At 42.2% G+C, this 12,084-nt stretch overlaps 1 protein-coding gene across 1 annotated transcript in view; it reads right to left on the bottom strand.

The window, feature by feature from the left end:
* LOC138969464 (carbonic anhydrase-related protein 10-like) overlaps positions 1 to 12,084 on the bottom strand; it is a 146,413-nt gene that overhangs the window by 112,463 nt on the left and 21,866 nt on the right. The window contains exon 3 of the mRNA XM_070342255.1: positions 8,678 to 9,689. Coding sequence (XP_070198356.1) covers positions 8,678 to 8,747 — 70 coding nt within the window. The 5' untranslated portion in view covers positions 8,748 to 9,689. The remainder of the gene's footprint in view (positions 1 to 8,677; positions 9,690 to 12,084) is intronic.

Raw genomic sequence — 12,084 nt, 5'->3', positions numbered from 1 at the left:
CACACACACACACACACACACACACACACACACACACACACACACACACACACACACACACACACACACACACACCCACATACACACACACACATCCACTCACACACACAAACACACACAAACACACACACAAACGCACACGCAGGCACACACACACGCACGCACGCAAGCCCGCACGCACGCGCATACCCACTCACACACGCACGCTCACACGCACGCACGCACACACGCACGCACGCACACACACACTCACACACACACACACACACACACACACACACACACACACACACACACACACAGATACATCCCGAACACCACAGGAGGTTCGAGGAAAACGTTTTGTTAAAGTCCCCCCCCCCCCCTCACTCTCTCTCTCTCCTCTCTTTCTCTCTCTGTCGATTCTCTTTTCCCCATAGTTTGTTTTTCTTTTCGATACAGTAATTATTGAATGTCCTGCAACAAAATGTCTCGAGAGACTCATAAATATAATATGTCCAATTATACAAAGGAAAAGTCAAAGTAAAGGGCATCTGTCACAGAAACTGACAGCAACAATTGTGTTTTGTCATTGTTCGAGCGTTTCTTTGTGCATGTTCGTGTCACATTTTCTGTATGATCGATTTCTCGTCTGTCGCCTTTCAGGCTTCTTCGTTTTCAACGGTTTATGCTCTGTTTGTGTGTGTGTGTGTGTGTGTGTGTGCGCGCGCCCGCGTGTGTGTGTGTGCGTGCGTAGTGTGTGTGTGTGTGTGTGTGTGTGTGTGTATGCGAGCGAGCGTTCGCGCCCGCGTGTGTGCGTGTGCGTGCGTTATGTGTGTGTGTGCGTTATGTGTGTGTGTGTGTGTGTGTGTGCGTGTGTGTGTGTGTGTGTGTGTGTTATGCTTATGGGGTATGCGACCATACAGTTAATTGTCCCTTAGCTGTATTGGGTTACAGAGCTATGATCATCCACTCAACAGAAAGCTGTTATCGACAGCCAATTTTAAATCATCTCCGGATGACAATGAGACAACCCGACATGCAGTGTAAATTAGTAAGCGTAAACGTATAGTTACACATGTAGAACAGTAGGATAGTATCTCTCTTCGGTGGTTAGTTTTGTTAGCATTGACTATTGACAATGCAATGTAATACAACACAACACAACACAATACAATACAACACAATACAATACAAAACAGTCAATGTAATTCAATGCAATACTATACAACACAATGCAACACAATGCACTACAACACTTTATTCCCCCCTCTGCTTCTTTACCTCTGTAAACTTGTAGAGCTAGTTATTTTTCGATAATGACCCAGCAACCAAACAAATAACGAGCCAGCAACAGCCTGAATCCTCGATAGTGCAATGGGTTGAGAAGCTGTTCTGTTTTGGTACTACTTTTGCGACTGAAAAGTTCAAAACGCTCTATACGTACGAAATATACATCTCTGGAGCAAACAATACAAACATAACGCATTTAAATTAACAACTACAGGCCTGAACACATGAATCTCCATATAAAATCCATGAGTTAGGTTGTTTTCTGAATCTAGATCTGCCGTGCACACACCGTTCATCACAAGCAAATTCCCAAGGCAAGTAACTCATACTCTTGCCGACAAGAGTAGTTCCCCTTCTTTTAACGCAGTTTCTTCGACAACACTGACTGCAATCCGACGGTCAGTTTTCAACAATATTTCATTTTATAAACAGATCACACGCAACCAAATGCACACATCTCATCAATGTAAACAACATAAAGCGGTTTCATACACTATTTTCCCCAGAAAACTGAACTTCATACAGTAATTAACGTTGGAACACGGGTGCAAAAGTTCGTCTGCTAGTCCCATTTGACGAAAGAACATTATCCTTAACGATACTAAAACATAAACAGAACACACAATATCTGCCTTTACCGCCACAGCAGAATAACAGCATATCTGTGTACTTGATTTTAGTCTAAAACAGGGAAACTGACAAGAAGTGTTAACAGAATGGAATGATTTGCACGGAACTATACAACCGCGCATTAATCGATCGCCTGCGCAGGTTGACTGGTTGAGTGATTCGGATTCGATCAAACTTTCGCACAAAAACTCCTGTTTTCTTTGAATAACTGAAGAAAGGAGGAATAAAGAGGTTACACACCTCGTCTCAGTGATTATTAAAAATAATGGTCTCAGTTCGCGGTCATGAAAAAGCTCGCTGAAGCTCGCATTTTTCATGATCCGCCAACTTCGACCATTATTTTTAATAATCACTGAGACTCGGCATGTAACCTCTACATACACTACACCACACTACACTACACTACACTACACTACACTACACTACACTACACTGAATTACAATATCCATCTATAAATTCAACAACAACAACAACAACAACAACAACAACAACAACAACAACAACAACAACAACAACAACAACAACAACTTCTCAAAGGTGATGATGACATTTGTCACATCCTTCCAGACAATAAGTCTTCTGTTGGAAGCCTGCACCGGAACAAACAAGTCGCGTAAGGCGAAATTACTACATTTAGTCAAGCTGTGGAACTCACAGAATGAAACTGAACGTAGTCCGCCGCTAGTGCAAAAGGCAGTGAAAGTGACGAGCCTGTTTGGCGCGGAAGCGGTTGCGCTGTCCTTCATAGCACGCTTTACTGTACCTCTCTTCGTTTTAACTTTCTGAGCGTGTTTTTAATCCAAACATATCATATCTATATGTTTTTGGAATCAGGAACCGACAAGGAATAAGATAAAAGTCTTTTTAAATTGATTTCGGAAATTTTAATTTTGATCATAATTTTTATATTTTTAATTTTCAGAGCTTGTTTTTAATCCAAATATAACATATTTATATGTTTTTGGACTCAGGAAATGATGAAGAATAAGATGAACGTAAATTTGGAACGTTTTATAAACATTTTTTTTTTTACAATTTTCAGATTTTTAATGACCAAAGTCATTAATTAATTTTTAAGCCACCAAGCTGAAATGCAATACCAAAGTCCGGCCTTCGTCGAAGATTGCTTGGCCAAAATTTCAATCAATTTGATTCAAAAATGAGGGTGTGACAGTGCCGCCTCAACTTTTACAAAAAGCCGGATATGACGTCATCAAAGACATTTATCGAAAAAAAGAAAAATAAGTCCGGGGATATCATTCCCAGGAACTCTCATGTCAAATTTCATAAAGATCGGTCCAGTAGTTTAGTCTGAATCGCTCTACACACACACACGCACAGACAGACAGACAGACAGACACACACACACACACACACACACACACACACACACACACACACACACACACACACACACACACACACGCACAGACAGACACACACACATACACCACGACCCTCGTCTCGATTCCCCCTCTACGTTAAAACATTTAGTCAAAACTTGACTAAATGTAAAAACGGAGATAGCTAACAATTGAATGCAGCTGCAGCAGCAGTGGCTAACGAGGCCATGAAAGCGTCATTCAAGGCCGAACCACAAACACAAAAACAGCGTTTTGCTTCCGCAGTTCTTACAAGTCCGCCTCGTTAAAGGGAGTTGCAAATTCCGAAGTCAAGCTAACAAATAAAATCATTCACGGATTTACGAATACAGCTGTCCCCTGCTTTTCGATCGATGACGTCCCTTTACAATTCCTCTACTGCAAGTGAGTACGTTCGTGTATGTGTGTGTGTAGGCAAACCGAACTTTGTACTCCTCGCTCCACACACACATACAAACACATACGCACACGTACGTAAGCACGCACGCACGCACACATACACACACACACACACACACACAAGCATGCACGCACGCACGCACGCACGCACACACAAATTGAAATACACAAACACATGCACGCTCACACGCGCGCACACACACACACACACACACACACACACACACACACACATGCACATACACATACAGAAATGACTAATTCTGTCACTTTTGCAAAGAGTTACGCGCACTCCATTGCAAATGGAAAGTCCTATTCTCTGCTGTGAAAAGCTTGCATTATCACCCAACCGTACGGCGCTGGCCGCGAGTCATCGTTAGCATACACTCCATACACAATGACCGCAGGAAATTAGCCATAGAAAGTGACCAGTATTCAGTGTATATGTAGTGAACAAGAACCAATAGCCATAGGTGCATGCTCGCGAAAAACTGTGACAGAGATCAACCTTCCCGTACACACTAGCATGTATACCACCGCATAATTATGTGGTCAGCCTTTTTAATGGCATAAAGAGCATCCTTCCGTAAGGATGCATGCCAAAAAGCTACAGCCATGCTGCTTTCTGTGCAGAAAAGGGATTTGTTGTTAAGTTAAATCTCTTGTCTGGCACCAGTGCCAATCTGCGAAATGATGTCAGCAAAAGATTCACATTCTGCAGAGAATGCATCCAGGCCGAAGATGCTTTTTGTGTGTTTCCAAGTTGAAGGATGCTCTTATTAACTGAACGCTAGACACAACAGAAATCGAGCTATAAAAAAAAAAATATATAAAAAAAAAGAGACACCAGAAAAAAAAGTAGCATTCTGTTCCTTTCCTGTTTACAGTCAGATATATTATGTGGCAACAAGCAATATCCTTACAACATTAAAAGCTTTTCGTTTTATCGGATATTGATCTTATAATAAATACAGCTACACGCTTCAAAACTGGAAAACAGAGTCATGCCGGATGCGCACGCAATTCTCTATTTTCTTCTTAGTTCTAAGTAGACAAACAGATAGACTACAAAGAAACAAACACAACAACAACAACAATCAAATGAATAAACAAACAACAGCAACATTTGTAATGAGACTGAGCTGTAAGCACCCTTCTCTGTTTTATTGAGAGGTTAAGGGATATTCCGCATGTCTTTGAAACTTCCAACTTTGCAAAATCTAGCAACTGCATTGCAATTCACCCCATACCATTACTTTTGCTGCACTTTCCGTCGCAACCATTCACACCCCTCCCTCTCCTTCCTGCACCCCCCTTTACCCCACTCTTCACCACACCTTCCCCGCTATATCCCGTCATTCCTTTACACCCCACTCTTCACCACACCTTCCCCGCTATATCCCGTCATTCCTTACCCTAACTCCCCATCCACCCCCTCTTGTTATTTGGAAAGTGTTGAATCGACCGGGGCGGATCTACGCACGTGTTCCAAAAGAGGGGTTTTCTGGAATTGAAAATAAATCTATTGCCATCAAAGCAAACTCCCTTCTTCGCGCGCAATTCTACACCCTGCAGGGAGTTTTATTTGCCGAGATTTTGCAGGGGTCTTTGGAAACGGCACCGCAAGCCCGTGTGCATTTAAGCGTCTCAAATGTCAATAGTCCCGGAGATGCATTGTGGTCGCGGTTCGCCCAGCGCCGGTTTCAAGGGTAAACAAACACGAGCTCTTTTTCAAATGAGGTAATTTCTTCTCCGTTTACCGAGACAGAAGTAATATACTTCCGCTCGCGGGACAAAACATCCGTTTACGGGTTCTTCTCTTTCTGGTTTCTTTGTCTGTAGTTTAGCGGAACATTTTATGAGAACCGGAGCTGAGAAAAAGTCAAATGTCAGCGTTGATGGATTATGTAGACTGCACAGGAAATGTGTTTTAGGTTCAAACAGTGTGAATGTCGATCAACATCGTATACCATGCTTATAAAGTTTTGACTTTGTCTCAAGATCCCCAAGTAAATCTCTGTCATACGGTGCCTCATTCGAAAAACAAACAAACAACAACAACTACAACCACCACAACCACCACCACCATCAGAACAACAACAACAACAACAACAACAACAACAACAACAACAACAACAACAACAACAACAACGAACAAGAAACTGAAGCTAACTGAAATACGTACGTTACGTTGAAAGAGACACATCCAGTTACAACGAAACAATGTTTCGTTTAAAGTTGCTGAATATCCTCCGCAATTCCTCTAACAAGAATGTTGCTCTTTGACAAGGCATTGAGCAGGGAAACTAGAAGAGCACATTAATGTCGCGTGAACATGGCTTTGCCGTGGCGGTCATCGCAAAAACATTTCAACTGCTTAGAGAGAGAACCAAATTGCAGAAGATTGAAACTGTCATTCGTCTAAAATAAAGAAGCTTTTTGTGCACACTCTTGAATTCCCTGGGCGCCTTACACCAGCAGGAAATAGCGATTTCATCTGAGAAAGTTGGCTTACTTTTTGTAACGAAGCATCGTTTTGGGGTTCTTGCTGGATCCAGATCGACTAGGGATTCCTAAAATGTCTTCGGTTCAAGCCAAAAAAACAGAAGCCTCCCCCCTCCCCCCCCTTAGAAAACAAAGGGAACAGGTTTAGGAATCTCTCTCTCTCTCTCTCTCTCTCTCTCTCTCTCTCAAAATACACGCGCACACACGCACGCACACACAGACACACACATAAACCCACACACACGCACGCACACACACTCACGCACGCACGCACGCACTCACGCACGCACACACTCACACAAACACACACTCACACAAACACACGCACACGCACACACTCACACAAACACACACACACACATACACACACACACACACATATAAATATACACGCGCGTGCGCGGCACACATCCCTGGCGCGATCATTATTTCCTGTGCTTAACAAAACTACATTTCATGTTTACAAGACTTTACATCGAACATACACACAAACTCTGCCCTGTTTGACACTGAATTTCGACACAGGTTTTCAGGTACATTCAGGATCCCTTTTAGACTCATTTTCAACGGCCATCAACATCGAACGCAGAAGAAGAAGAAGACTCATTTTCATTACAAACTGATGTGCACAAAATAACTGTATTCAAACCATTCTACATCATAAGGTTGCACGCAGGAAAAAGCGTTATTAGTTGCAAAACATGCATTTTTGAGCCATACGCTGCAAGCCGTATGTACGTGAAAGTTCATCGGTATTGATATTTTGACTTTTGGTGCTCAACATGGTCTAATGTATGCACATGCCTTTGGGAAACTAAAGAAATAGATAATGTTATATATGGCTTGCTGTGTCGTACCAAATTTACGCGAGTTGCTTTTTAAAATATTGAACTGCGAGCGAAAGCGAGCTTTTCAATATTGGAAACAGCAACGAGTGTAAATCTGGCACGACACAGCAAGCCATGTAGTATTCTGTTTATCCTACATACTGGACGTACATGCCTTCAGCTCCAAACATCCCTGAGTCGACGCGTACAAATTGAAGACGCTTCGAATGGAACCTGGATCTCTTACAATGCCTCGTGCAATCTTTGACGTCAATCAACATCTCTCTTGTAAGAAGAAGTAGATTTACTTACGCTGCAAGACCTGATAGTTGGAGAACTTCGCAGAAGAAACCGACGATTTACAGTGTTGAGCTTTCCAATGTGTCATTGTTAAGCACAAGGCAAGCACAAAGTGCCATCGTTCGCTGATAAAGATGTGAACAAAGCTAATCATCTTGTCACTTAATCAACGTTGCCATGACGACCAAGCCGTCGACGAGTAGAAAATATTCTTGCCGGAACGAAAAGCTGTACCGTTTGCTTGGTAATGACATTTATGCAGGGCTACGATTCTTTTACTGCCACTAAAATGAAAAAGTATGTATTTAAGCAGAAATATACAGCAACAAAAATATATATTTTGTTGTTGCGTTATTATTAGAGTTTCGTTAGTTCGGTGATGTAAAAGGCTATTCCTCGCAAATATGTGTACATATGTGGAGGTAGGAAATTATCTTTTTCTGCTAAAAGGGTACATCGATCTCTCTTCTCTCTTTATCAGTGATATCGTTTGGCCGTGTATACGTAAAAGGAAGATTCAATCGTAAGACCGTAACATTTCCGCAAACTAAAATAATCAACACACACACAAACAGACAATGACAACAGCAACAAACAAGCAAAACAATTTATCAAACACACAACATAAACAGAAACCAGAGAAAAAAGGCCATACAAACGTATTTCTACTTTACAACATTGAAATCCTAATGAGCTACTGACAAAAAATGCAACGGTACACTAAACTGAAGGTTAATCTATGCCCAGGTATTTTCTCCGAGATACTTGAATGGTGTGATTAATGTCAACGAACGCATTAGAGTCGAAAGAACGCAATAGAGTCGAAAGAACTCAATAACATCGACATGAACATCGAGCACCCTCAAATTTGTCTTTGTCAGCTGTTTCTGTTTCAAACACACACACAAACACACTCACACACACACACAAACACACACACACACACACACACACACAAACACACTCACACACACACACACAAACACACTCACACACACACACACAAACACACACACACACACACACACACTCACACACACACAAACACACTCACACACACACAAACACACTCACACACACACACACAAACACACTCACACACACACACACACACACACACACACACACACACACACACACAATCGTTCTACACAGGAAGCAGACGGGGTCTACATTTTGGTAAATGTCTATAAAGTAGAAGGAAACCCCCAAGCAAAAAGCCTGGACAGATATTCACAAGATAGTCTACAAGAGAAGGAAAGTATCTTTGCAGTGTCTATTTCTCTTTCAATCTCAGATTCACCCCACACAGGTTCAGCGAGTGCGAATCACACATGACAACGATTTTCAATCTCCCTGACCTTGCATGACGCGAAAGAAGACGATGACAAGTAGAAGGACATCAATCACCATACGCCGCAGAAGCTCCATAGCAAAAAGCGCACCGACTCTCCTTTCCACCCCCTCGAGCAGAACCAGCGTATACACTCAGTTTTAGGATCTAGTTCATGAGGGGTAGTGTGCTATCCCACTGCACTAGTCCCGGGGTAGTTTGTCTTCTCGACTCAGTCCTTTTCGCCCGTACGTACAGCACCAAGTCGAACACTCTCTTTGAGGCCTTGATACTTCACTGCAGTAATATTTCTCTCTTCTGTTTGACCCGTACGAACAAAGCCAAGTTGAACACTCAGTTTGAGGCTTTGGTATGAAGTACTTTGCTTTTTCACTGCAGTAATCTTGGGGAAGTTTTTTTTCTCCTCTTCCAAGTCTTTTTTTTATCCGTCTGCGCTGCCCCAAGTTGACCACTCAGTTGAACTTCCTTGATGGGAAGTACTTTGCTACTTCACTGCAGTAATCTCAGGGATGTTTCTCACTTCTACCACTTTCTTTATCTCGGAGCACTAACCTCTACATGCAGCGGAGAGCAGTGCTTTCAGAATTAGTCGCTAGCACATAAGGGCTACTATGCTACAACAGTGCATATTCACAGGGAAGTTTCCCTCCTTCGCTCCGTCCTTTCCACCCCTACGTACAGCGCCAAGTTACACACTCAGTTTTGGGCCATAGCACATAGAGCCTACTACAGTACCTATGCTTGTACTACACTGCACTAGTCACAAGGAAGTTTTTCTCCTCCGCTCCGTCGTTCGTCTCAGCAGCCTTCGATCCCCTCACTTGTCAAATTTGGCGTTGCTTGAGCAGAAAGCCGTGTTGGTTTATTCACGCATTGTGGTCAAATCTCCATTCGTACCGTTACCCTTTTTTTGCGCCTGAAATACGTTAATCTCCCTACGAGCCGTTTTGGAATTTTCACTTTGCTGGATCACTTCTGGTCTGGTGAGGTAAGTTGTCCCACACACATTCTTCTTCTGCCTGGAAAATAAATAGTTGTTGTTATTTATAATATTATGTGATCAGTCTGTGCGCGCGCATGCACTCGGACACACGCATGCAGAAAGGCAGGCAAACAGGAAAGCACGCACGCACGCACGCATACACACACATACACACACACACACACACACACACACACACACACACACACACACACGCATGCATGGACGCACGTACGCACACTTAAACATACACACACACACACACACACACACACACACACACACACACACACACACTCACACTCACCATCACCATCACATTCTCCACTGCAACTAAACTGCCTCAAATATTATATCTGGGAAATTCATTTTTAAAGGTAAATATTTGTTCTGATAGTTTAACTGATAATTGTCGATAGAAAACTTCGTTTAACTTTAAACAAGACCGTTTTAGTCCGTTCTTCTCTGCTCAACTTGACAAAGATTGATAATGCGAGGTCAGTCTTTTCACCGAGAACAGTTTGTTAGATGCATGGGTTAGCTCCGCAATGGTAGAAGCGTGAAAGTTAAGATCAGTGGCAGCTGACGAGGAACAAGAGGCTGCAGGTGAGAAGAACGAGATAAAAAATAAAAAACAAAACTTGACTAAATATAAAAAGCAAACGAAACAAGAAAAACCAAAAAGGCACGGACCGTTTTCGACACAAGGTCTTCAACACCAAAATAAAACAAGTCGCGTAAGGCGAAAATACAATATTTAGTCAAGTAGCTGTCGAACTCACAGAATGAAACTGAACGCAATGCCATTTTACTCGTAGCATCGTCAGGCCACCGCTCATGGCAAAGGCAGTGCAATTGACAAGAAGAGCGGGGTAGTAGTTGCGCTAAGAAGGATAGCACGCTTTTCTGTACCTCTCTTTGTTTTAACTTTCTGAGCGTGTTTTTAATCCAAACATATCATATCTATATGTTTTTGGAATCAGGAACCGACAAGGAATAAGATGAAAGTGTTTTTAAATTGATTTGGACAATTTAATTTTGATAATAATTTTTATATATTTAATTTTCAGAGCTTGTTTTTAATCCGAATATAACATATTTATACGTTTTTGGAATCAGCAAATGATGGAGAATAAGATAAACGTAAATTTGGATCGTTTTATAAATTTTTTTTTTTTTTTACAATTTTCCGATTTTTAATGACCAAAGTCATCAATTAATTTTTAAGCCACCACGCTGAAATGCAATACCAAAGTCCGGGCTTCGTCGAAGATTACTTGACCAAAATTTGAACCAATTTGGTTGAAAAATGAGGGCGTGACAGAGCCGCCTCAACTTTCACGAAAAGCCGGATATGACGTCATCAAAGACATTTATCAAAAAAATGAAAAAAACGTTCGGGGATTTCATACCCAGGAACTCTCATGTCAAATTTCATAAAGATCGGTCCAGTAGTTTAGTCTGAATCGCTCTACACACACACAGACACAGACACACACACACACGCACATACACCACGACCCTCGTTTCGATTCCCCCTCGATGTTAAAATATTTAGTCAAAACTTGACTAAATAAAATAAAAGGAGATGGCAGAAAGAGAAAGAAGAACATTTTCCTGTCATCTATTCTCTTATTGTATTTGCTGATACAAAACCTTGTGTCGAAACCGGTCCGTGTTTGTGTTCATGTTTGATTGTCCATGTTTTTTTGTGAGTGCAACCTTATTGTTATCTTGTTAAAGCCGACTGTTAACATGTATGTGCGGGATTTTTAACCGCAGTTCAAAAAGTTCTTAAAACGTAATCTGTTTTTCTTTCCAAAATGCATTCGATTTAGTGTTGGAACGAGGCGATTCTTTCCACCTTCGTTCTACACTCCGAACATCGACCGCCGCTTTCTCCGCTCGGCGCGCAGCGGTCCCAAAGAGTAGTAACCTTCCGCGAGATATAGATCTCATCATCTTCTCCTTCCACTAGCATGCACCGCCGCTCACGATAGCAGTGGAGTGAAACCTCCGTTTTACGACCCTCCGTCATGAGACTTCCTCTGCTATACGACCGTATATATTTTTTAGACAAACTCTTCAAAGCGTTACTAAATTTAGCTCCATCGCAAGACGTCTTATCGTTGAAGACTTAATTTTGGTCAGATTTTGTGAAGGTTTTGAAGGGGGTTTTACTGTACGAAGCCCCCGTGCTGGTTAATCACTCACGCGTCTTTCTGCGACTCTTGGCAAACCTGTTTTAATACTGCTACGGGACCGCTCCCCCAATTACTTGCACGGAGGCTCTGGTCTTAGCTACCAGCGCCCTGGTCGTCTTTCAAAGGATTCCTTCATCTGGGACCGAAGCCTGCGGGGAAGTACGGGGTTAGAAAATAGGCCACCCAGCAAAGGAACGACCCCCTTCTAGGCTTGTGTTATGTCCCAGT

This window comes from Littorina saxatilis, linkage group LG6 (genome assembly GCF_037325665.1).
Source record: "Littorina saxatilis isolate snail1 linkage group LG6, US_GU_Lsax_2.0, whole genome shotgun sequence".
Lineage (NCBI taxonomy): Eukaryota > Metazoa > Mollusca > Gastropoda > Littorinimorpha > Littorinidae > Littorina > Littorina saxatilis.
This window is presented reverse-complemented; position numbering and strand designations above follow the sequence as displayed.